This window comes from Podarcis cretensis (genome assembly GCF_951804945.1).
Source record: "Podarcis cretensis genome assembly, chromosome: 10".
Classification (NCBI taxonomy): domain Eukaryota; kingdom Metazoa; phylum Chordata; class Lepidosauria; order Squamata; family Lacertidae; genus Podarcis; species Podarcis cretensis.
The window spans coordinates 28827248-28853554 of NC_137179.1; the positions used below are offsets into that span (position 1 = coordinate 28827248).

General features: G+C 45.4%; 2 protein-coding genes across 2 annotated transcripts in view; one reads left to right on the plus strand and one right to left on the minus strand.

Annotated features, from left to right (window-relative positions):
* The first annotated feature begins 2661 nt into the window (after positions 1–2661).
* KCTD17 (potassium channel tetramerization domain containing 17) lies at positions 2662–22777 on the plus strand. Its single transcript, XM_079993081.1, has 6 exons — positions 2662–2901; positions 5910–6018; positions 13301–13392; positions 15225–15320; positions 15989–16114; positions 19113–22777. The coding sequence occupies exons 1-6, from the start codon at positions 2686–2688 to the stop codon at positions 19251–19253; spliced, it is 780 nt and encodes a 259-aa protein (XP_079849207.1). The 5' UTR covers positions 2662–2685; the 3' UTR covers positions 19254–22777.
* A 752-nt stretch (positions 22778–23529) lies between these two features.
* TMPRSS6 (transmembrane serine protease 6) overlaps positions 23530–26307 on the minus strand; it is a 29710-nt gene continuing 26932 nt past the window's right edge. The window contains exons 16-18 of the mRNA XM_079992426.1: positions 25926–26197; positions 24804–24940; positions 23530–24618 (exon numbers count right to left, since the gene is read on the minus strand). Coding sequence (XP_079848552.1) covers positions 24457–24618; positions 24804–24940; positions 25926–26197 — 571 coding nt within the window. The 3' untranslated portion in view covers positions 23530–24456. The remainder of the gene's footprint in view (positions 24619–24803; positions 24941–25925; positions 26198–26307) is intronic.

The following is a 26307-nucleotide window of genomic DNA, read 5'->3' on the forward strand; positions in this document are numbered from 1 at the left end:
TTTCATTCTAAAACCATTGCAAAGGGTGGATGAAAGCCCATTTAACTCCCAAAGCTCTATGCCACCTGATATAAAAGGTAAAGGGACCCCTGGCCGTTCAGTCGCGGATGGCTCTGGGGTTGCAGCGCTCATCTTGCTTGAGTCGGCATTTGTCCGCAGATAACTTCTGGGTCATGTGGCCAGCATGAATAAGCCGCTTCTGGCAAACCAGAGCAGTGCACGGAAACGCTGTTTACCTTCCCGCCGGAGTGGTACCTATTTAGCTACTTGCACTTGACATGCTTTTGAACTGCTAGGTTGGCAGGAGCTGGGACCGAACAACGGGAGCTCACCCCATCGCAGGGATTCGAACTGCCGACCTTCCGATCAGCAAGCCCTAGGCTCAGTGGTTTAGACCACAGCACCACCCATGCCACCTGATATATATGGAGCTAAAAGCTGGAGTTAGTGTCTTGACCCTCTAACACAAGTACTTCCATCTGCAAACACTGATCACATGAACACTTTATATGCACACCTAAACAAACTTAAGGCTGTACACCTTTGGATCTGGAAACAGATCCACTGAATATAGAGCAATGCCTGTGGCAAGTGTGTTCATTTACAATGAAGTCATTGAGCATGCAAATAAGTAGCGATCAGGATCCCAGAGGATCTACTTTGTGGGGAGCACTGTAAGAGATGTCGATCTGACTGAGTGCTTGTTGAGCTAGGAATAATCATAACCATGTTCTGTATGCATTCCTCATTCAAAGGAGCTGTTAGCACAGGTGGGTGGAGGCAGGCTAGCACCTTCTGGGATCTATGATGCTTTTTAAATAGAATCCTGATTCAATTAATCAGCTGGAGCCAGGTGCAAAAATAGTGACTGGGGTGGGTGGACATTTCATGATGCTTGAAGACATGCTCGCCTACAAATCGCCTACGAATTTGTTTTCAGCACCAGAACTGGGCCGCCTTCACACCGTATATTTAAAGCACTGTGATGCCACTTTAAACAGTCATGGCTTCCCCCAAAGAATTCTGGGAGTTGTAGTTTAAGGGCACTTACTTCTCTCACAGAGCTACAGTTCAGTTTCCTGTGAAGAAGAAGACTGATTGTTAAACTACTCTGGCTGTGAATGTGTCCTGTGGATGAGCCACTCTGGCCTCATTATCCTTTCTTAGGAAAACTGAGCCCTGGTTCCCTGCCCAGCCTTTGTCTCAGCAGCCTAATTTTCATTCTGGAGGTGAGCAATGGTGGTGATGGGGAAGGCTTTCATCATTCTCAGCCAGTGGTAAAGAGTGACTGGGGTTGGAATCCTAGAACATCTGGGAACCCAAGGTTGAAGAACACTGTGTTTGGCAATTGCCCAGAGTCCAGAACCTTGCTGTAAATCACCCAGAGCCTCTCCAGTGGATCTAGACCAGTGGTTTCCTGCAGCCAATCAGAAGCTGTGTTTTGGTTTTCAAACGTTTTGGAAGTCAAACGGACTTCCGGAATGGTTCTGTTCAACTTCCAAGGTACGACTCTAATTCAAGTTTGCATAAATGTGCAATTAACTGTTATTGTTTTGATTTTTTTGTGTTACTATCTTCCTTAGTGGGTCACACAAATGGCTATTCTGAATAATGCACTGGGGATAAGAGTTATAGAACCAAGGGGGCAGCGAATTGTAAAAGATTAGGAACCACTGACCTAAATTGACCTTCTGCCAACTCTTGTCCTAGTTTCTGATAACAACGAAAGGCACGCACACAGCTCCTCCTTCAAACTGAGGCTACATACATACCATACATTTAAAGCATATCACCCAACACCAAGAATCTTGTGAGCTGTGGCTTGTTAAGGGTGCAGGGAATTGCAGCTCTGTTGGGGGGAGCTACAGTTCCCAGGAATATTCCAGGGGGAAATGTGTGGGATAACCAGCCTCACAAAACCAACATGTATAAATCTAATTAATGCATGAAGGGGTTAATATCATGGAGTTAGCTGTCCTACTAGGCTTAGCTATGTCCACTTCCTTTACCTTAGGAGGAACAAGTCTATCAGGCCTATCATTCTCTCTCAGTTCACCAGAGCTCAGCATGTAAAGAGCGTTGAGCTGGTTGCTCCAGCTCAGACCACATGGCTCTCATCAGCCACTCTTGAATTCCTATACTGTACCAATAATCTAGGAACCTTCACCACTTTGTAGCTAAGCCAAGTTTTATGCTTATTGGGTAACTTTTCAGAATGCTGTATAGAAAAGCACATGAATCTGACCTTGGGCGTGTTTGTAAGTAAACCATTTCTAATGTACTAAATGTGTGGTCTTTTCCTGTGCTGGAGGAAGAGGAAAACTTTGGAAGGAACTTAGAAGTGCATATTTTTAAAGGTCTAATAGCCTCTATTTCCATGCTTGACTGGCTTGATAGTTTGTGATTTTGAATCTCTCACCCAGTACTTGCCCCAAACCTGGATCTTGGCATCCAGGGAATCTCCTTTTTCAAGCATACCTATTATTTTTCCATGAACCCACGAAACGCGCTTCCGCTGTACTCTAACTGTGCGTTGCGCCGCTCCAGCCCACTGGGAAAGCCTCCTTTGTGGTGGCGCTGCACCCGAGGAGAACTCCAAGCCCCAGAATCCTCCAGGCGCCCCCACCTGCCTCCGGAGCCCCGCCTCCCCGTGGAAGTAGGAGGGACCGGCGGCGAGGAAGGGAGATGAGGATGGATCGAGGGGAGGCAACGCGAGGCGTGCGGAGGGCTCCTTGCGCGTGGGAGAGCTCCCAGCAGCCTCTGCCCCCCAGCAGCCGAGGCAAGTGGGTGAGGCTCAACGTCGGCGGCACCATCTTCCTCACCACCCGGCAAACGCTGTGTCGCGAGCAGAAGTCCTTCCTCTGCCGCCTGTGCCAGGGAGAGGAGCTGCAGTCGGATCGGGTAAGCGAGCGAGCCCGGCGTGCCAGCGCAAAGGATCGTGGTGTTTTCGCGGGACACGTGCGCGCCCTGCTCCTGCCGCGGGGATCGGTTGCGCCTTCGGCCCGGGAGGGGAGAACAAAGGAGACGCCGGAGGAAGCGCCCTCCGCCGCTCTTGTGTCCCTCGCTCGGCCGTGCAATTTTGCAAGCGCGCTCGCTGGAAGGAGTCGGGCTCGGCTTATTTTTTATTTTTGCAAAGTCATAAGGCTTGCATTGCAAATGTTGCTGGGCCGCTGGATTTCCATGCATGCACCCACCCCCGGTCAGTATATACTGTACAAGCTTCTCTCGCCTCCTTTCTGGCATCTGGGAGATTTGGAAGAGGCGTGCCGTCGAAACGCAGCCGCTGAAGGAATCAAGTCGTGGAGGAGGAGCCTGATTCGGGAAGGAGCCTCGTACTGAGCATACAGTATTCGCAGAATTAAAATAAAATGAAACGACGCCTGTTTACTCAGCAGCGTTTTCCCTCCGCGCGCCCGGGCAATTGCAGCACCGCCTCCCGCTTAGTTTACTTGTGTGATGATCAGTTTCCCCGGGGAGGCAATTGGGGTGTTTGGGCGCGCGCTCTGGATCTCAGATGCGCTTGATTTACAGACCGCACTGATGGGCGCACCCTCAGAAATACGAGCGCCCAAAGCGATGTAAGCGCCGCGTTTGCCTCTCCTCTCCTCTCCCGCGTTGCTGGTTTGCCCCGCCAAGCCCTCACTGGACGCTGGTCGTCAGGACAGGGTGGCGCGCCATGAAGGCTCTTTTGGCCAGCCTTCCGGGCGGCGAATCCAAGGAGGTGTCCCAGAGCCCAAGGTGGGGCGTTCGGGTTGCAGTCTGGACTCGCTTAGCTGGGAGTCGGTTCCGTTGAATCCAGTGGGGAGTATTTGAGTAGAGATGAGTAGGATGTATCAGTGTTGAAGACCAATAGTTGATCTTGGCTCTTGATTGCTCTTGCAGTGATATAAATACTTAAAGTATGTTTTATCAGAGAGAGTAAGCGAATTTTTGAAGTACTGTATGCAATTTCAAAGTTTCAGCTTCCCAGTTTTAAAAGTCATAGCTGCTGAGAGCAGATGGAAGAAAGAAGTAACGCCAAACCTGCAAATTTGGCTTACAATAGCCAACATTTTCTGCCTTCCCAATCTCTCCCGATTCCTTTCTCTCAATAGCATCATCCTGTTCTGAGGCTTCCTGCCGCCTTGGCTCCTGTTCTTGGCCTCCTGCCTTCCAGCTCAGCACTTTCTAGCCACTGTATTCTGTTGCATTCAATTTCCCCTATCCTTAAGCAGCTTGCGAGAAGCTTCTTTCCCATTCAAGCCAATGTTTCACTTCCTTCACAGTAGTAATGCTGACTTAAGAGTCTTCCTTAGTAGTTAGATTTATGAGCATTCTGTGACATCACAGCAACAGAGGGGACATACCATGGACTATTGACAGCTGGCCATCAGTCAGATGACTGTTGACAAATTGGATGCTGTGTTTGGACACAAGCATCTTTGGACACTTGCTACCTTTGAGATTTGGTGACCAGAGCTGTACAATATATTCCAAGGTTTGTCCAAAGTAGGGGTGACGAAACTCTGGCACATGGGCCTAATAAGGCCCACTAGGCACCTTCATTTTACCCACAAATCTGTTTTGGTCAAGCCATGCCCACCTGCCCTATACCTAATACACTGGTACCTCGGGTTAAGTACTTAATTTGTTCCGGAGGTCCGTCTTAACCTGAAATTGTTCTTAACCTGAAGCACCACTTTAGCTAATGGGGCCTCCCACTGCTGCCGTGCTGCCGGAGCACAATTTCTGTTCTCATCCTGAAGCAAAGTTCTTAACCCGAGGTACTATTTCTGGGTTAGCGGAGTCTGTAACCTGAAGTGTATGTAACCTGAAGTGTAAGTAACCCGAGGTACCACTGTGCAAGGTATGTGGCAGGTCATCATTATCTGGCTCAGCCAAAACAGGCCCTGCAAGACGGTGTTTTGCAAGCGTCCTCTGAAGTCCCTTGCAAAGTGCTCTGCAAGACCTACACATGCCTAAAAAGACTCACTTGACATTGCAGTGCTGTCAGGTGACTATCAGGTGGGCAGACGTGCCCACCTATAAAACTTGGGAGAAGATAATGATCAAGTCCACCAGCCACTTCCAGTTCCCCACCTGTAAGCTAAAAGCATTATGCTGCTAGCAGTTTTATTTCCATCTGGTTGGTTGGATGGCCGTCGGTCTTGGTTGCTTTTGTTGAGATTCCTGCATTGGTGGGGGGCTTGGGTTAGACTAGGTGACCCTTGTGGTGGCTTCCAACTGTACGATTCTATGGTGACTAGAGCTGTACTCATTATAATCCACATCATAGGTTTGTTTAAAGGCATTTTGGTATTGACAGTTTTGTTTTAGAGCACAAACAATCCCTAGCATGTAATTTCTGTTTCCACAACTTCTGCACACTGGATCAACATTTTCTTTAAGCTCTTCACCATGACTTCCAAGATCCAATTCTTGGTTGGTTACTCCCAGTTTGCCTTCCACCTTTATAAATGTGGTTAGGATTTTGGTTCAGTGGCTCACTTTGCACTTGCTTACATTGAACTGCATTTGTCATTGTACGGCCCATTCTCCCAGTTTTGAACTGCTTTACAATCACTTCTTGTTTGTACATCCTGAATAATTTGGTTTGTCGTCAGCAAATTTCGCCACCTTGCTTCACACCCCTGACCCTTGGTCATATGCAAAACAATTAGAAAGCACCAGTCTCTATACAGATCACTGGAGGAGCCCATCTCTTGTATTGTGAGATTTGCCCATTTATTCCTCCTCTCCTTTAGTCAAGTTCTGACCCATAAGATGATTTCCCCCCTCTTATTTCATGAATGCTAAGTCTACACAACAATGTATATTGGATCACCCCTATCCAGATGCTTATTAACACTCTCAAGGGTGGTTCATGAGACAAGATTTACGCTTGTTTGTTGTCTGCTTCTTTTGTTTAGGATGAGACGGGTGCATATCTCATTGATCGAGATCCCACTTATTTTGGACCCATTCTGAATTTCCTCCGGCATGGGAAGCTAGTACTGGATAAAGATATGGCAGAGGAAGGTAAGTTTTCAGACCTGTGCAATTATCACACAGGACTGCCTGATACCCGAGTACAGGACTGCCTGATGTTGCTTGGCGTGGCCAATGGAACAAACTGAGTGCATCAAGGCATGACTTAAGCTGAGTGTAAGAAGTGGATGAACTAGCCTATAAACCAGTGGTAGGGAGCTTCTGATCCACGGGCCTCCCCATTTGGCCCATGAGATGCTTTGGGGGGAAAGGCTTAAACTGCAAAGTAACAGTCTTCGAGGAAATGCTTTGTTTACAGTGCTGCTAACATCCACTGTAAACAGAGTGGTGGTGCCATAGCTCTTGTTGTGCTATGACAGATCCTCTCTCTCAACTTTTTGTCCCTGCATCCATGACGTGTGTGTGAAAGGAATGTCAACATTTACCGTAGTTCCATTTACAGAGTACAGGGAATGGAGCTAATATATTGTTCTGTGATGATAATGTTTTGATCCTTGAGAATACACTTGTTTCAAGTTTTGTCCTCTTGGTACAAAGAGAGAATTCAAAGCAAAACACTTTGTTCCAGGGCCATGAAGAATAAGGTGCCAGCTTCAGGTTTTATCGGGAGGGGAGCTTGGGCACGATGCCCTCACTTGGAGGGGGGTCCATCAGTGAGTCTGTGCCCCCATTGCCATTGTTTTTACAGGTTGTTGCTCCTCTGCCGCCTCATTATTACCACTTGCATGCTTGCCAGACATAGTCAATAAACAAGCAGGCACTGGGAACTTCACCATCACTTGCTTTCCCTCCCTCCCTTCTGAGCCAGAGGCAAGCAGAACAGATTGCCTAAGGGATCACAAAGCACCATATATGCCTGACAGGCAACTGTGCTCCTTAGATGGTGCACTGCTAAGAGCACTATGTGTTCCAGAGGTGCACTTAGTATGCACTAGAAAGCAGGCGTTTAAGTTTTGCAGCTCCATTCCTTTGGAATCAGTTGGCAGCTGAAGTGAGACTTCTTATTCCAATTGCATCTCTTACTTCAATTGCATCTGTGCTATGTAAATCTTTGTGTTCCTTGCCTTGTTTTTGATTCTGGACTTGGCTTATCCACACGCTTCCATTCTTACTATATTAATTTATGTCGTCTTCTGTGTGTGTATCTAGGCAATTTACAAACATCATGGAAAGAGCGAAAATAGTTTTAAGAAATGTACCGAATATAACTGAAGAGAGGTTTAAAAACAATACAAAAAGAAAATCTAAGGCCAAGAACTTTTCATCCAGCTGGAAATGCTTGTTTGAACAAAAATATCTTAATATCTGTTTCTGGAAAGTTCAGATAGTGGGTGCCTATCCTATCTTGACAGGAATGATGTTCCACAGAACAGTGGCAACCACATTGAAAGCCCTGCTCCAAGTTACTGTGGAGTGGGTACTTTAGGAACTTGAAGAGGTCGCTTTGCTGTAGAATGCTGTGGCCTACTGGGTACATAAGGAATAAGGAGGCCTCTCAAGTAACCTGGTCATTATGCTTGCTCTGACAAGCAGTTATGGATGACCTTGACTGGTGGCGTGGTGCAATTTTGGTATTCTACTTTTATCCTCACCCCATCTCTGGGATCTGGAACATTGGGCATGGGCAGAAATCAGAAAGCTCATGAAGGTCCTCTTAAACATTGATGACTAGAACGTCTGTGGTCATGTCAGAAAAGGGAGGTCCTCTCCCTCATCTCCCACTGCCCCCTGGGATTGAAGCTTTCAGTGGCCATAGTTCTTTATTCATCTGCTTCTGCGGAAGGAAACAAAGATATTGCAAGGTCAGGGTTTGAAGTAAGATGGTGTGTCTGAGCGGGTTCTGGGTAATAACAGAATGCTGGTTCCTAAGCATCCTTCTGTTTCCACTGTGGATTCATTAAGTGCCTATTGCTATTGCTAACTAGGCAGCGGAGGAGGTTGTACATGCCTCTGGGGAGGTGATGGATGCAAATAACCAGAGATTAGCATAGCAGATGACAAATGCTTATTTGCCTATGTTGCAAGAAGCAGCATCTCATGTTAACGACCGAAAGGCAATATATATCCCTATATCTCTTACTGAGGTCACTAATTTGTCTTTCTGGAGAGGGTAGCCTTCTTCATGGGTTCAAAACTTGTTGATTAGTTGATTCTCCTTGGTTGACTAAAAGGGGTTCATTGTACAGAGACTTTATTTTCTTGAAGCTGACCTCATTTGCACCTCCCATCGTTCCATGTCCCATTTCTCTTCTGCGATAGAACATAATTTAGGAGGGGGGGAATAGTCTTTGCTCCAGCAGGGCATCAGAGAGCTCAATAATTATTTTCCATTTTTCATGATTCACAGCTTGCCCTTCTGTTTAGTACTGTTCACTAGAGGCTGTTCCAGAACCCTGCTCAGGGGCATAGAAACCATTTCACCTGCATTAATCCCAAACTGAATAATGGGACAGTTGATTTATTCCCTCCTCTCTGCTTAACCTAAATGGGTCGCCTTCATTTGAGTACCAGCTCCATGTATTCATGGATTATCGTCTCCTCTATCTTTGGCACTCTGTGCTTGTATTCATTTAAAGTGTTCTCCGTACTTATTGATTTATTCATATATTTCTTCATCACCCTTAAGAGTATGCAATAGGTACAGAATTCCATCCTTATGTGAAACTGCTATCCACACACGAGGGCACAGGGCTGCCAACAGGATTGCTGGGCCCTGGTAAAGGTGTGGATTGGGCCCTCAGCTCCATTCGCAAAAGAGGAGACAAATCTGTACCACATTTTGCATATGCTCTGTGTCACATGCAAACTTGTACTATCTTTTGTGGGTGGAGTGGAGGGCCAAAAAAACAAATCTCTCTGTGTGTGCACACCCATGTAGGAAGATATCTAACTGAGAAGAGGAGCTACTCCCATAATTGTGTTTCCATGCTAGGGAAGGTTTAACCTGTTGTCACACAAGTAGGATGCATCTATACTATACATTTAAAGCACTTTTCATACCACTTTAAGCAGTCATGGCTCCACCCCCCCCAAAAGAAAAGAATCCTGGGAACTGCAGTTTGTTAAGGGTGTAGTGAGTTAGGAGACACCTATTCTCCTCAAAGGGACACACTTCCCAGAGTTCTCTGGGAAGAGGGATTGATTGTTAAAGCTCATCGGAAATTGTTAGGCTATCGATACTACATTCTGTGTAATGGTAGGCGTGGCATTTTGGATTGCAGGTGGAGAAAGTTGTCAGAAGATATTTATGTCAACCAAAGTCTGGGAGCCCATGCGTTGATAATTCAAAAAGCAGTGCATTTTAATAATGCTTTTTGTTATTTAATAATTTTAATAATTTATACCTCCCTAGTAATAGATTCAGCATTTTTTTGGTTACAGGTCGAAACAGCCACTCTCCTCCCCTGCAACTCCATCTCTATTGAGCAAAAGGATTTGAGCCTTTGGTAGGCAAATATATACCCATCTAAGTGTTTATATTTGCAGCAACAGCACATTTCCAATAATCATTCTGACCTCTGGTCAGTTGCGGCATCTTAGCCTACTCTACCTCACAGGGTTGGTATGTGGATTAAATGAGGAGAGAACCATGCAGGCCACCTTGAGCTGCTCAGAGAGAGAAAAAAAGTAGGAAATAAATGCAATACATAAATAAATAAAAACTCCCCTTCTCCCCCTGTGCTGCTGCTGCTGCTGCAGTCAACTTACTAGCTTTTTCCAGTGGCATTTCCCTAAAGCACCCTGGATAGCAACACTGCAGGATTGTCATACGCAACTCTCTCTCTGAGCCCCTCTCCCAAGTGTTAGTATAGCAATATGTGAGCTATGCTTTTTCAGGCACAATGCCCCCCCCCCCCCCCGCAATATGGATAGACTAATCATAGCATTTTTTTCAGTGTTTACATAGGGGGAAAATACATTCTTGCACAAAATTAATTTTGTTATAGTTTTCACCCCCAAAGGCATTTGAAATCCAGCTTTCGCATTATTAAAGGTAAATGTGCTCTAAAGGTGTTCCAGGACCTAGACTGGTATTGTCCTGAATATATGTGGACATGCTGTTTGTTTTTCAAGTGCTAGGTTCTGCTTCCAATTTAACAACTCAGATTTACAACTTCTGTGGTATGTGCCACCCAGCTTCTCGCTCTCTGTGGCTGTGCATGTGTACACTTCCCACATTTGTATACGTGTGTGTGTGTGTATATAGTGGCCATTTGCCGTTTTAGTTTTGAGCACTGTTAAAAGAGTGCTGGATTGCATTTTCAACATTTAGCTGCAGCATTTTCCTTCCTTTGTTCTCATTTACATCAAGTGCCCCTCTGGGGTTGCCATCCTTAAGGTCAACTGGGACATCTTTATAATTGTGGCATCCCTGCGAAATCTTTTTACTTTGCAGAGGGCATAAATACCAATGGTAGAAATAAATACTATAATAAAATGATGGGCCTTTTCTACAGTGGTTCCCCGTTTGTGGGATGCTCTCCCTAAGGAGCCTCACCTGGCGCCTTTATAACATATCTGTAGGCACCAGGCAAAAACATTCCCCTTCTCCCAGGCCAGGCATCCCCAAACTCGGCTCTCTAGCTGTTTTGGGACTACAATTCCTATCATCCCTGACCACTGGTCCTGTTAGGGATGATGGGAGTTGTAGTCCCAAAACAGCTGGAGGGCCAAGTTTGGGGATGCCTGTCCCAGGCCATGGCTAATGAAAGAATCTGACCTTTTAAACTGGGGGGGGTGTGTTATTGTTTTTGTTCGTTACTACATTATGAATTTTTGTGTTTTTATATTGTAAACTGCTCTGTGATCCACAGATGAAGGGTGTATAATAATAATAATAATAGTTTTCAGTATTTATTTAAACATTAGTAGTAATAACATTCCCTTCCCCCCACCCCTGTAGCTTTCTTTTCTCTCCGTATTTTCTTGTTAGCTGTGAATTTCCTTTCTGGTGTCCATTGTATAGCAAGAATCAACTCTGTCCGGCATTCATTAAGCCGATAGCTGTTCCTCACTACACGCCCTTTGAAAAACCCCTACTTTGAACATAGTTATCAACTTACTTAGGTTTGGAATCTTTTTCTCTTGCAAGTTGTATCTTGGTGCTTGGTATGTAGACGGCAGTTACTTGTATACTCCCTGCCTCTAGGAAATTTAGACTCATTTGACTCCACAGTGCTGTGGAAGTCTTGGCTTCAAGCAGCGTGCACAGAAACAAGCTTTAAAACTAAAAGTGTTTTCTTCATCTTCTCTTAAGAGTTCTGCCCAGACACAATTGAACCACTATCATTTTCGAAAGAAGAGCCAACAATCCTTTGCTTATGTTATGAAACCTAGGTTTCTTTTCATTGCCCATCACTTTAGCTATCAGTTTAGTTCCTCTTCGCCAACCCAGTGCCTTCCGGATATTGTACTACAACTCCCATCTGCCCCACCAAGCACACTGGGTAGCCTTGAGATTAATTGCTCTCAAGCCTAACAACCTGCCTCACGGGTGTGAGGATTTAAAAATAGAAGGGGTGGAGGAGAGCTTTGCATGGTGCATTGAACTTGCAGGAAACATGGGGTGGCCATGTACATAACAGGGTGCTTCACCCACAAAGGAAGAATGGCAAATGAAACTGATGGGGTATGCAGAATTAGCAAATCTAACAAGTAATGTTAGAGAACAAGAAGAGACTATATTTAAAGAAGATTGGAAAGCATTTGTAGATAATTTGAAAAACTATTGTAAAAATGTTAAGGCACTAGTCGGTTTGGAGTAAGCTCAACTGTTTAAGATTATATGGAGGGAAATATTATAAATTTATTTATTTGGTTTTTCAAAGTAACATTTTACAGAGATGTATCAAACAAAATTAATAAAAACAAGATTCCAAGGAATCTCCTGGACTTCCATTCTCCCCTTTGTGGATCCTATTATTAATAATTTTCTCCCGCATCTTTTATGATAATCCAAATCCTTTACGTTTCTATTGTGTCCAGAATTCAGCCTTAAACTACAAGTAATATTCCAATCCTACTCACTATATGGAGGGAAATATAGAGGTAAAATGGCTTTGCTTAAAATAGAATATGCAGCAGTAACCATTAATTTAAAGAAACCATGGAAGATGGATGGGAAGTCAATTGTATTTTTTATGTCCTTCCTGTTTTTATTTCTCTATTTGTTATGCTTGTATTTTGGGAAAAAAATGTATATATATATTTAATATATGAAAGTAAATAATAGGATGGCCTTGCTAGTTGGTTCTGATGGGTTTGGAGTACACATGTGATTCAACCTACCCATGGGATCTAAGCATCCCTATGGAGCCAGCAACAAAGGAACACATAAGAAAATAAGAGCTTGCTAGATCAGAGTCCATCTAGTGGAGCATCCTGTTCTCACAGTGGCCAACTAGATGCTCATGGGAAGCCACTAAGTAAGCCCTGGGTGCAATAACACTCTCCCTTCCTGTGGTTTTGAGCAACTGGTATTCAAAAGCATGTTGCCTCAAACCATGGAGGCAAACCATATCCATCATGGCTAGTAGCCATTGAAAGCCTTTAGCTCCATGATCAAGGTGTCTCCCCTGCCAGGTAAGTATTTGATTGACGTTGGAGAGAGACTGAGTTGAGAAATAAGACCAAGGGTACATATTGATACAGGAATGTATTAGATAAAATGTAAAGAAATATACAATAATAAGAGTACATTCATTTGAAAAAAAGGAATATACAACGGGATAGACCGGAAGCCTAAAGTGTTAGTATATATATGATTTTGGAAAAGTTTTTTGCCCTGTTTTTTCCCCTTTTCTTTTACTGTATATAAACTTTGTATACAAGTTGAAAATTATAGTACAATAAGCCTTGTCATGTAATATGGTAACGTTTACCGATTTAACATAAGAACTTTAATAAATAAATTAAACTCAACAGTAATAATAATAATAATAATAATAATAATAATAATGAAAGCCTTTAGCTCCACAAGGTGTGTATGGCACAATAAATCTGCTCGTCTTTCAAGTGCCCAGTTAGCTCAAGCGCCCAGTGAGTTCACCCTCCCTCGCTTTACATGGACTTAGGGTATGAGCCCTACCCTAGGGTAGGCTGCTTTTCAAAATTTCATCTGTGTAATCTTTAAACCTCTGCGGCAATATAACTCTGGCTCGGGATCCAGAATTAACCAGCTGTCTGGTTATAGAATGACTAGATGATGGTAACAAAGGATGAGTATTTTTATCGAGAGCTGCTTGACAATGAGTCAGCTCAGTGGCTTGGTGCTCATTATTTTATCTCTTGCATGCTCTGCCTTTATTTCTAGGGGTTCTGGAAGAAGCCGAATTCTACAACATCGGGTCTCTAATCAGGCTAATCAAGGACAGACTGGAAGAAAAGGACTACACTATAACACAGGTGTGAACTGAATGGCCCCAGAAAGCCTTTGGCAAGAAAAGAAAAATACTAACAATAACAGGGAGCCTTCATGTATGAGATGAAAACCAGGGGGCTTTGCACCTCCCCAGAACGGCAGAAAATCTTAAATTCCACCTTCTGAGGATGCGCAAGCAGGAAATCTTGCAGAACTGGTAGAAGAAAGAAGGCCAATCTTTCATCCCCCCAGAGGAGGAAGTGAATGAATCTGGTTGTTTTAATTTCTGAGCACTCCCTAGCCTGGATCTCAGATTACAGTTTTAATTGCAAAGTAGAAAAGGGTGGTGAATCATTGCTGGGAGGGATACTCCTGAGATTCTGCTTCTCTGCATGGTTTGGAGATACGGGGAGGCAGGAACAGAAAGAATATTGGAGAAAATAAATTGTTTGAGAAGCAGAGGGAGATCTGTGGACGCTCAATGGAGTTCCAGACTCCTGGGCTCTTGTCCCTCATGGTAGCAGTATGACAAGAAGCCAGCACACCTTTCAAGCAGCGTAAGAAGCTCAGATATATAAGGCAATTGCCAAATGGCACCAAAACCTAGGTTACGGTCGCCACAGCAGGACAGCTAGGCTCCATTCCCTCCACCCAATGAAATATATTATTATTTCATTTCGTTTCCATACCACTTTACATTTTAAAGGGGGCGAATCTCAAAAGCGGTTTACAACACATTAAAACATTCAATAGAACAAATTCAGGCTTCAAGGGGAATCTCTCTGATCCTTCTCTAAGTGACATTTTGCTTCCCCCATATTTTTTTAGCTGCTTAATTTATATAGCTGCTGCATAGCAGAAGCCAGTGTAGTGTAGTGTAGTTGGAGTGGAGGACTAGGACCTGTCCGGATTTTCACTTTTTGAAATATGGCAACCCCATCTTAACCTACTTCACAGGGTCGTTGTTGTAATTAACTGAGGAGAGGGATTCCTTGGAGGAAAAGGTGGGGTATAAATAAGTGCTTCTGCTTACCTACTTAAGAAAGCTGGAGAGGAGAGGCCAGCCAGGTGGAGATGTCTGTCACCAACTTGGCATGCAGAGGTCTCCGTGTGGTTGCCGTTGGACCTGCGCCTGTTGCAAAATGTGCCTGGGGAATTTTTAGCACGACTTTCAAAGAAAGGATCTAGCAACCTGCCTTAAGGCAGGCCAGGCACTCTGCTCATCTTGCTCAGTGTTGTCTGTTTTGATTGGCAGTGGCTGGAAGGCTGAAGTCTTTCACGGCATGGGCTGCTGAATCCTTTTAACTGGAGATGCCAGGCTTGAAACCTGGGACCTTCTGTTTGTGAACTGTGGTCTGTCTCATCCCTGTTCTGAACACATCCAGTCTACTGACTGTTTCCCTGCCATGTGAGAGGGACAGAGGAGGCCTTTGAGTCAGGAACTGGCAGCCAACTGAATTGATGAGGAAGGCCTCAAATAATTATTTGCATAGGTGCATCAGAAGGGGCCTTATACCAAGCCAGGCTATTATTGGTCCAACCACCTCAGTTTTGTCTCCGCTGACCAGCAGTGGATCTCCACAGTTTTCCCCTGCTGTACCTGGAGATACCAGGGCTTGAACCTGGGCCCTTTCACAGGTAGATCATTTGATCTACTACTGAGCTTACAGCTGCTCCCCAGATATAGATGTAAATGCTCACAGCCACCAGTTGCCCCTCGCTTTGATTTTCTGCAACAAGTAGATAGTGCAGGCAGAACTATCTAATGCCCAGTGATGTTGATAGCCCCATCTGGCTTGGTCTCCTAATGAGAATCTGCATGGACAAAGGGGTCTGCTTTCACTTCTCATACCGGTGTTTCCTGCTTTTTTCCTAGGTGCCTCCAAAACACGTGTACAGGGTTCTGCAGTGTCAGGAGGAAGAACTCACACAAATGGTTTCTACTATGTCAGATGGATGGCGTTTTGAACAGGTATGCAGGAAGAGGTGGGGTTATATAAAAAGGAAATTGATTTTACCAGGGTTTAGCTTCTGCAGAATCTCAGACACCCAGACAAGTGCCACTTGGCTACAACAGAGGGGAATATGGGAAGCAAATCTGACCCACTGAGAGACCAGCTATGTTGGGCTTCTCTCCCTCAGCTGTTTCCATTCATGCTGGTCCTTAGCAAAACCTTGTAACTTAAGAATTGGTGTCTATTACCCCCCAACTCTCCCCATTACTTGTTTGTTTGTGTTGTGTCCTTTCTTTGTATTTCAGGGATGGGAAACCTGTGGCCATGTAGGGAGTGTTGGACCACCTCTCCCACCCCCCACCCCCCCCGGCCATTAGCTCTGCTGTCTGGGACTGTTGGGAGTTAGACTTCAACAACTTCCCCATCCCTGCTCTTTTTGATCATGTGTGCTTTTAAAGTGGCCACATGCCCAAATCTTTACCAACCAACAAAGACAGGAAGTGTACACATTTACTGCTTCATTTTTAGCATTCCTTCACTACTTTCAAAAACAGTTTGCTCAAAGGTGGCCTACAGAGCCTTGGAGCTTCCCATTTTTACTGAATTTTGTTTCAGAGGAGTACTGAATGTTCCTCACTTGGCTTACTTTGCAGTAAAAGGTATTCTCTCCTTTTCCACTTCTCAGCTGGTGAATATTGGGTCGTCCTATAATTATGGGAACGAGGACCAATCGGAGTTCCTGTGTGTGGTCTCCAAAGAGCTCCTCAGCTCACCCAGCGGCCTGTGCACTGAGCCCAGCCGGAAAGCCAAGGTGAGAGCAAATCACCAGCATCTCGAATTTTCACCAGTCCCATGTTTTCAGATATAGAATCATAGAATTGTAGACTTGTGAAAGGGATCCTGAGGATCATCTAGTCCAACCCCCTGCAATGCAGGAATATGCAGCTGTCCCATACGGGGATCATACCTGCAACTGTGATGTTATCAGTCTCACACTCTAACCAGCTGAGCTGCGAAGAATCTAAATGACAAGCTGGTTAAGACTACACTACTTTGCTTTGGGCCATGAGGCACCCTTTCACATCAAATGGAAGGCATGGGACATCTTTCACAATGGCCAACTAGATCCCATGGGAAACCTGCAAGTAGGACATGAGCTCAGTCATCCTCTCCCACTTAAGATTCTCAGCATCTGGTACTTGGAGACATGCATCCTCTGATACTGGAGGTAACATCTAGCCATTGTGGCTAGTGGCCATTGATGGCTGCATTGTCCATGAATTTGCCTGATTCCCCTTTAAAGCTCTCTTAAGTTGATGGCCATCACCACATCCCATGGCCGCAAGTTCCATAGTTTTAACTATGTGCATTGCAAAGTAATACATCCTTTGGTCTGTCCTGAATCTTGGACTCTTTAGCTTCATTGGGTGATGACCCTCAAATTCTTGGATTATGAGAAGGGGAGGGGAAATCAAACCAAACATAATTTCATGCCCACTTTCTTTGCTTAACATGGAAATGTGGCAGATACTGTGTCCAAAAACCCCCCACCAGAGAGCAGGCATCTCATACCTGCCTTATGTGGTCCTTTGCTTGCTATTCCAGAACAAGTTGAATTTCCCAGAAGGCCTGACTTGAGAAATATAAGAATCCCTCATGTTTGTGTAGTGCTGTCAAGTGTCCAGAGCTTTTCGCAGGCATTATCTAGTTGTAATCCTTATAGTACTCTTGTCAGGAAAATCAATATTATCCCCAATATTGCCGTTGCGAGGTTTGAAGCTGAGAGACGGTGGTTTGCTTAGGTCTGTCTTATGCAGTGGTGGGGAAGCCCAGGACTGGGGGGGCAAATACAGCCCTCCAAAGCCCTCTTATCTGGCCCTTGATTCTCAGGCCACAGCCCATCTCCCAAGTCACACCATTCCCATGTCAGTTTCAGCTTTACCTCAAAAACCTTTGCCATTCTAGTTCTGTGAAAATGCCTCTTGCTTGCCTCTGTGCACGAGGGAGAGAGACAGCACGTTTGTGAAGAATCCTGAATTTTGCATGGCAGGTTTGTGCCTAATGAATACAGGCAGGAACTGGGTCTGTTGCTCAGCACTCTCTCTGCTGTTCCCCACCCCTAACCTAGTGAGTTTGCAGCAGAGGTGGGATTCGAACTGGGGGCTTTGATTCATCACTGAGCCTCTTAGCTGCCATATTATACCAGTTCCTTGAACCAAGAACTGCAATTATTTCATAAGATTATAAGAAGTCCAGCATCCTGTTCACACAGTGGCCAGCCAGATGACAGTAGGAAACCCACAAGCAGAATCCGAGCCCGTGAGCTGCCCTCCGTTATTTCCAGCAGCTGCTATTCAGAAGCATTATTGCCAGTGTGGTGTAGTGGTTAAGAGCGGTGGACTCGTAATCAGGTGAACCGGGTTCTCGTCCCCGCTCCTCCACATACAGCTTCTGGGTGACCTTGGGCCAGTCACACTTCTCTGAAGTCTCTCAGCCTCACTCACCTCACAGAGTGTTTGTTGTGAGGGAGGAAGGGAAAGGAGAATGTTAGCCGCTTTGAGACTCCTTTGGGTAGTGATAAAGCGGGATATCAAATCCAAACTACTCTTCTTCTTCTTCTTCTTCTTCTTCTTCTTCTTCTTCTTCTTCTTCTTCTTCCTCTTCCTCTTCCTCTTCCTCTTCCTCTTCCTCTTTCTCTGTGGAGACAGAGCATAACCATCTCCCGCTTGGACTACTGCAATGCGCTCTACGTGGGGCTACCTTTGAAGGTGACCGGAAACTACAACAAATCCAGAATGCGGCAGCTAGACTGGTGACTGGGAGTGGCTGCCAAAACCATATAACACCAGTCCTGAAAGCCCTACATTGGCTCCCAGTACATTTCCAAGTACAATTCAAAGTGTTGGTGCTGACTTTTAAAGCCCTAAACGGCCTCAGCCCAGTATACCTGCAGGAGCGTCTCCACCCCCATTATTCTACCCGGACACTGAGGTCCAGCACCGAGGGCCTTCTGGCGGTTCCCTCACTGCAAGAAGTGAGATTACAGGGAACCAGGCAGAGGGCCTTCTCAGTAGTGGCGCCCACCCTGTGGAACGCCTTCTCATCAGATGTCAAGGAAATAAACAAATATCTGACTTTTAGTAGACATCTGAAGGCAGCCCTGTTTAAGGAAGTTTTTAATGTTTGATATTTTATCGTGTTTTTAATATTCTGTTGGAAGCTGCCCATAGTGGCTGTGGAAAACCCAGCCAGATGGGCGGGGTATAAATAATGAAGAATTATTCTTATTCTTATTCTTATTCTTATTCTTCTTATTATTATTATTATTATCCTGGTTAGTAGCCATTGGTCCCTTCATCCTCCAGTCCTCTTTTACAACCATCAGTGTTGGTGGCCTTCACTGCCTGCTGTGGGAGTGAGTTCCATAGTTTAACTAGTTTCTTTTATCTGTCCCGAATCTTCCAACATTTGGCTTCTTTGGATGTCCACGAGGGTTAGGAAAGAGTGAGAAAAAGTATTCTTTATCTGCTTTCTCTATGCCATGCTTAATTTTTTTTTATAAACTTCTATCATGCCCCCTCTTACTTGCCTGTTCTCTAAACTGAAAAGTCCCAAAGACTTCAATCATTCCTCATAGGAGAGTCTCTCCACCCCCTTGATAATTTTGGCCGCCCTTTTACTGAACCTCTTGAGAACCCAAATCCTCGCCTACAGAGCATCTGCCTTGTGTGCAGAAAGTCACAGGTTCAATCTAGTAGCTAGACTTGCAAGTATTTGTTCTCCACCTTCCTTTTTTGTACTGCATGCAGAGCACAGAGGAGGACCTAGAGGAGGAAGAGCAGAAGGAAGTGGAGCTGCAGGAGGAGGAGGAGGAAGAGGAGAAGGTGGTGGAGCAGGAGCGAGAGGAAGCCGGAGTGGAAGAGGAGGAGAAAGGTGCAGCCAACCTCTGAAGACAGCCAGGAACAAAACCAATACCGAACCTTAAAGCCACATGCTCCCTTTTCTGGCGGGAGCAGGTGGGGGGAAGCACGAAAGGGTTGCTTCTGCAGGTAATGCTTATGCAGGGAGGAAGCAATACCTGGTGGCCAAAGGCTCAGGGAGGGTGGGGGGAGATCAGTTCATTTCGGAAGCCGCTGCATTTAGTTCTAAACCACGTGTGTGTAGTGGTGTTTTTCTTTTTCTTACTTCTGAATTTGTTGCAATTTGGAATTGTGTCTACCCCAGAATCCCTCCAATTCCCTCCCTGTCTTCTTCCCTTCTGGGTTCTTTTTCACTTTGGCTTTTTCAGCTCATGCACATTTCTCCCTGCCTTGCCAATCCTTCTTTCCTCACCTTCTTTCTTCTCTCCCTGAGCCAGCAAAGGTCTTTTATTCTTTCCCAGCCTAGATCTCTTCCTCCTCCTCCTCCTCTGCCAGCCCAGCCCTGGTCTGCACTCCCAGACTTGGAGGAGTGACTCCCACTCCCTTCCCTTTGCTCGGACATTTGGGTGGCCTAGGTGCACCCTTGTCCTGAATTTGTCTTCCAGGGTAGCCCTTGCAGCCCCGGAGTGGGATGGAGAAACTTGGGGCAGAAGAGGAATGCAATTCAGCCAGGGAGCAGGGGAGAGATAGCTGTATGCAGTGAACCTGTGAAGCTGTCTTTATAGCAAGAATGTGAAACCTGTTGCCCTCCTAGCTGTTGTTAGACTCCAACTCCCATCATCCTGGATGATTGGCTATGCCAGCTGGGGCTGATGGGAGTTGGAGTCCAATAACAGTGGGAGGTTCACAGGTTCCCCACCCTGCTCTATGGTAGAGTAGGCCAATAGCCCACCCAGTCTACTGCTGTCTATTTTTTGATGGACAACAGCTCTTCAAGGTCTCTGTCTGGAGTCCAAGCGCTATTCCTTGACCCTTATAGCTGGAGAAGCCTGAGATTGAGCCTGGAGCCTTCTGTGTGCAAAACATGCTTCTCTCCAGCAGCAGGGCAGGCACTTGGTGCTAAACCAGAGAAACCCACATCCTGTACTGCAGGAATCCATGTATCTGTGCTCAGAATAAATGAATGCAGATTTGCATTGCATGTAATATGCTTCTTTCTTGTTATGGTGCTTAAGAACTATTGCGGAGGGCAAGCGGTGTGGTCTGGGAAAACTAGGAGGAGGAGAAATCAGGGCCTGGGTGCAGGATGGGGAGGGGCAGGAATCGATGCAACACATAGCAGATCTGCTCCATGTCCACCTCGCTTCCCCCAGTAGCCTTGGTTACTCATTTTCAGTAGTGGCTGCTCATGGTTGCCCATCCTCTCTCCTAGCGCACCCGCCTCCGCCTGCAACAAGCTCACAACCTTGAAGCCTAGAAACTGAAAATTTGGATTTGCAAGAAGCCAGATTCTGTGGCCAGGCATTGCCCACAATCCAATACAGAGTTAAGTGCTCTTAAGGCTACTGATTTCAACTGAAGATGGAAACAGAAGAGTGTAGCAATCATTTTCAGTATCTTCGTACAAGCTCTATTCCTAGAAGCAGCTATCTAATCCTTTGGAGGGGAAGTGTGGATCTTGCTGGTACTTTGCTTGCAAGTTCCCACATCTGCCTTCCTTCCGATAATTGTAAAAACTTATGTTTTCTTGGCAGGAACAGATATTGCACTGTAGCTCCTGACCCATGAGAAGCGTTCCCTCAGATGCACTTGCCTCTTCCTCAGAATTAGAACTCAGGATTTAGCAGAAGGGCTGTCTTTTCCATTACGAAGAAGCCCTCATTGTCCTCGGCAATGAGAGCTGGAGAATTTGGTTCTAGGAGTGCAGGCTTCTCCTTTCTCCTTCTGTGCAGGAACCTCTGCAATCCACTGTGGCCTGAATATCACATCACCCTTCAGGCTACTAGTGCTTTTATGTGCATGACCCCTGCCCCCCCCCTCTCTCCTTCCCTCCTTCCACTTACCCCTCTTCTGCCTCCTCTTCCTCTGTCTTATTCCGGCTTTCTCCCTTTCACTTGGCTTCTCTGGCTTTGCTTGTTCTTGTCACTTTAAGCTGTTACAAACCAGATGTCTCAGGATATGATGCTGATCAATGTTGTTTTTTTAATGTTAATTTTAAAGTCTTTATTTTTGTACTGTACTTTTTTCAAAATAATAAAAAAAACAGCCAGGGGGGTGCGGGTGGAGTTAGAATAATATTGCATTGTGGACCTTTTTACACAGCATTTTACGTTTGTCACAAATTATGAGCCACTCTTACACGGATGGAAGAGGTGTGTGTTTTGCCTTCAGCAGATCTCTCCGCTCCCCTGCCCCACAAGCCCTAGGGTTGGCATTTCATGCTGACCTGGTTCACAGCCCCCACCCCCAGGCAAACCATGGCTTAGTGCAGATGGGCGAGCACCTGGCCTACAGGAGAGGAGGCTGCTGCTGCTTCCGCTGCTTTACATTCCCCCTTTTTGTTATGAGCTGTGCCAAGCCTAGATTTAAAGTACAGTCATACCTTGGATCCCAAACGCCGCAAAACTGGAAGTGAGCGTTCCAGTTTGCAAACGTTCTTTGGAACCCAAACGTCCGACGGGGCTTCCACAGCTTCCAATTGGCTGCAAATCAGAAGACACGCTTGGGTTTCCAGACGTTTTGGAAGTCAAACGGATTCCATTCGACTTCCAAAGTACAACTGTAATTTGAACCCAGGCTCATGGTTTAACTTTTGCAGAGACACCATGAGCCATAAGCCACAAATCTTGGTTAGAGTTCATGGTTAGTCTGGAGAGAGGTAAATCACAAGTGTAGGTTTGGATGATAGGCTAGGCAAAGTCATGGCTTGTATCAGTGGAGCAACTGGTGAGCAAAGCAGTCACAATCCCCTCTCCTGGAGTCTGGACCCTCATGGCTTCACTCTCAGCCATGGTTTGACTTAGTGTGGCATGTGAACTGGACCACAGTCACAGCGACCCCTATGGGGAACAGCAGAGCACAGCCTTACAGCTTTTTTGTCTCCCATTCCAAATTCCCATGTTTGCTCTGTAGGGAGGCAGTTTCTTGATAGGTTTGAACTCACAAATACACTCACTCCTGAATAGAACACTATTTCAGAGACAGGGGATCTGTGGTCCTCCAAGGTGGTGTTGGACTCTTAACTCCCATCATTCCAGGCCACTGACCCTGCGGGCTGGGATTGATGTGAGTTGGGAGTCCCAACAACAACTGTAGGGCCACTGGTTCTGCTTTATTTCAATAAATGGGAATGACAGGAGGATACTTCCTGGAGTGTTAGGTCAGGAAGAGAACACCTCTAACAGAAAGCCAGTCCCATTTTACTACAGCAGGCTCTGCCGCTAATTCCGTTAAGATTGGATGGTAGCCACAAAACTGTGCCTGAGATTGCTGTGTAATAACTCCTGAATAAATTCCACAGACTATTACTACTGTCTCGCGTCATCTCACCGTATGTGAGCTGGGTGCTCTTTTATGTATAGAACCGTTTTCTCCATAAAGGCATTTGAACTCTGCCAGCTGTCTTACGTTTTTTTCTCTCCAGGAGGCAAAACTCCACACTCGGTTTGTGTGTTTTGGAATAGGAGTGGCTGCAGTCCTTCAGCCCATACATGTTGATATCTTCAGGAGCATGTCACCAGTTTCTGCTTGTCATAGTATTTGAAAATGGTCATAGGATAGATAATTTCCATCGGGCTTAAAAGAAAGGAATAGAACCTAGAGATGAAATCTAGGGCAATAAAACTTTTGTTATGAAACTTGGGACTTAACCTTCTCTGATGGGTTAAGGCAGGTATGGATCCCTCCTGTTGCTTGTTGGCCCCCAACTCCTATCAGCCCCAGCCAGTATGGCCAACAGTCAAGGATGATGAGAGTTGTCCTCCAATGGCATATGGAGGGCTACAGGTTCTCTCATCCCTGATGTGCTGCCGTTGAGAGAGAAGCATACAGGGTCTTCATTGCTTATGAATTGCTGCTTGCTGTCTTCTGGCAACCTTTGGAGATGGCAGAAGCAAACACCCTGCTGCTTCTGTTGTTTTCATCTGGTCCTACCTTCTGGTTGACCTTTCTATCTCCAGCCTCGGATAACACACTGCTGCAAACTAGGAAACAAGGCACTTGCTATCTTGCCTTACTGGAGGATCAAAAGGTTTGGATGGGAACAGAATCCTGACAAAGACCCAGAAAACGAAATAGGCCACAATTGGCTACATTTGCAATATTGCTTGTACAAAGCTAAGGCATTGATCATTTCAAATTTCATAAATATGTCAAATGCTACAATTTTATATTTAAGTTATAAGACGATGTATGCTGGTAAAGCAGTAAAAATGGGTTTGATAAGAAGCTTAGTATTGCATATATTTGGTTTCTTTTTCTCTCCCTCCACCCCCCCCCCCCCAGTCCTCAAGATTTCTAGAAAGTGTACATCTCTTGTTACGGATGGTGGCAGACTGAGTCCAGCAGCAACTGGGGGCCCTCAGATTATCCCCCCCACTGCATTTATGTGTTTCCACAAACTCTTCGGTCACCCCCACTGATTTTTCTTTGTGGGGGGTTGCGTCCCACTCTCAGCAGAGTTCCACAGAGTTCTAGTCTTGTGAGCAGCTCCAATATGCTTTCTGCTGTTCACTTGCTTTACTCTGGCCAAATTTAATGTTTGAAATGTAGCTAGTTAGTAATTGAGCATGTGTTGGATCAGTGCCCAAGTTTTTGGGGTGCTTAAGGTGAAGGCTTAAGCATTTCTCCAGTTCCCATCTGCTGCAGCCAACAGGAAGGATGGGAGTTGGAATCTAGCAACAGCCGAAGAGCCAAAGGTTCCCCATTCTTGTTCTTAGATTACCCATCTCTGGTTATCGTAGAAAACAAACCAATGACAGACACTACCTTTGGTAGCACCAAAGACGCAACTGACCAAATGGCAGGGGAGCATTACTTGCAGTTCCTCATTAGTCAGGGACACCTCACATTTTGGGTTTCATATCAGTCCCACCTCACTTGTGGTCCTTGCAGATGCTTTCTGCTACCCAGCACTGTATCTTTGACTAGCAACAGTTGAATATTAAGTGGGACATGAGCTGATGTGGGATGTCCCAACAAATATAGGACATGGGAGAGAGAGGGGTGAGGCCTACAGGTGGCTCCTCCACACAGCCTGCATTGCCTCGAAAGAGAAAACGGGTTGGGCATTTGCTCAGCTCTTCTTGGCTTGCTTAATCCATTCCATTACACTGGTGATCCTGGTGTAGACCCCGTAGTAATTCAGACGTGCACATCCCATTCCCCAGCTCACCAGGCCAGCTAGAAACCACCTGCCGCTCGGCTCCTGACAGGCAAGGGGTCCCCCAGAGTCGCCCTAGGAAGAAAGGAGAAGGAAAAAACACCAGTCAGGTCAGGGGGGAAAAGTGGAAGAGAAGGAGACAAATCGGAGAAATGTGCTTTGAAACTGGCCATGCAATGAGTTGCATGGAAACAAGAAAGTTTGTTGACAAGGGCCTGAGAAGACTTTTCTGTGCCGTGGGATGTGGTGCACCCAGTTACCTGGCAAGAGTCCTTCTTTCCACCGTGGTAGCCAGCGCAGAGCATCTTGGACGTAACCTGGTAGTGATAGGCTTCATTGCACATGTCCTGCTGCACTAGCGGCACACTCACCCTTTGCAAAATCTTACTGCTGGGACCTGCATGTCGGGTACAAAGGTCAACAAGATTGACTGAAGGAAAAAGAAATCCTACCTCTTCATGAAATTCTCCACAACACATATTTTATTCCACATTTGCATTTCCTACCCATTCAGTAGGTCTTAGGCAGGAGAGGCAGTGAAAACCTCCCCATATATATATATATATATTTAAATAATATTTATTACTTTTAAACCTTACAAACAAGATGAAAAAGAAAAGGAGAAAAAAGAAGAAAGAAAACAACAGAAAGAAAAAACAATACAATATATAAACAATACACCACACAACATTAACGCATTAAACTAAACAAAACAGAACAAAAACAATTTAAAAACATACATCATACCATTTCAATGCCTTATCTTTCATTCCCTTGTTTCATCGACTTCCTCTCACCTCCCTTTTTGTGTTCCACTTCTATTAATTGTTTCAGCAAATCCTTTCCATCTTTCACTATTTTCTGTCATATAAATAACTTATTTTAACCTTATTTCCATTAATACTATAATACTTATTTATGCTTAACTCCTTATAACACTTCTAATAAGGCCATATAATTTCATTCCAACATTTTTCTAACACTCATTAATTTTACCCTATTTCTATAAGAAAACCTCCCCATATATCCACCCCCCCCCCAAACAAGCTTATTGGCAAACCCCACACTTTGAAATACCATCCATACGCTTGCATGATTTTCTGGAAAGATTCGCTAGGGGGAGCTTGGGAGCATCTTACTGCAAAGCAGGTTTCAGCGATAACATTCTGCCTTAGCTTGTCATACTACTTTATGATGGTGAGTTGGGTTTTTGACAGGACAGGACACACCTAAGCATTGTACATGCACCGTTTCTGCAAAACTCAAGAGGTGTTCTTGCAAGGTTGCTGCTGATTGCATGGCTTCAGTTAGATTCTTTTTTTTTTAAAGCTGCAGAAAGGGGACTCTTGGAAAGGATGTGATATATATATACTGCAGATTACCTCCTTCCTGAGTTGCACCCCAGCCTGTGATCCAGCACAGGAGGCCTGCCTCAAAGAGATGAGAGCTGGCAGGCAGACATATAGGCTGGATGAAGGCTGAATAGAGGACTGGGTGGTCGAGCTGCAGCAGTGCCACGTCGTAGTCATGGCTGTCCTCTTCATAGTACGGGTGCTGCAGGATACGAATCACCTTGAAGGAGACCTCGTTTTGGCTGCTGACATTCAGAAGCTGCTTGCCAAGGTAGACTGTCCAGACCGTGGGAGAAGCCTGCCTGGAAAGCAAAAGGGGAGGGAAGGGTTTCGGCAAGATCTTTGCACGCATGCAGCTCCTCTTCTCCAGCTCCCTAAAGACTGCTCAGGGGGGACAGGAGGAGGATCTTGC

Bases quoted from the DNA above. Each gene is read 5' to 3' on its own strand.
- KCTD17 (XM_079993081.1), top strand. From the start codon at position 2,686: ATGAGGATGGATCGAGGGGAGGCAACGCGAGGCGTGCGGAGGGCTCCT. The intron at 2,902-5,909 runs GTAAGCGAGCGA...TCTTTTGTTTAG, and splicing joins AGGAGCTGCAGTCGGATCGG to GATGAGACGGGTGCATATCT. The intron at 6,019-13,300 runs GTAAGTTTTCAG...CTTTATTTCTAG, and splicing joins TAAAGATATGGCAGAGGAAG to GGGTTCTGGAAGAAGCCGAA.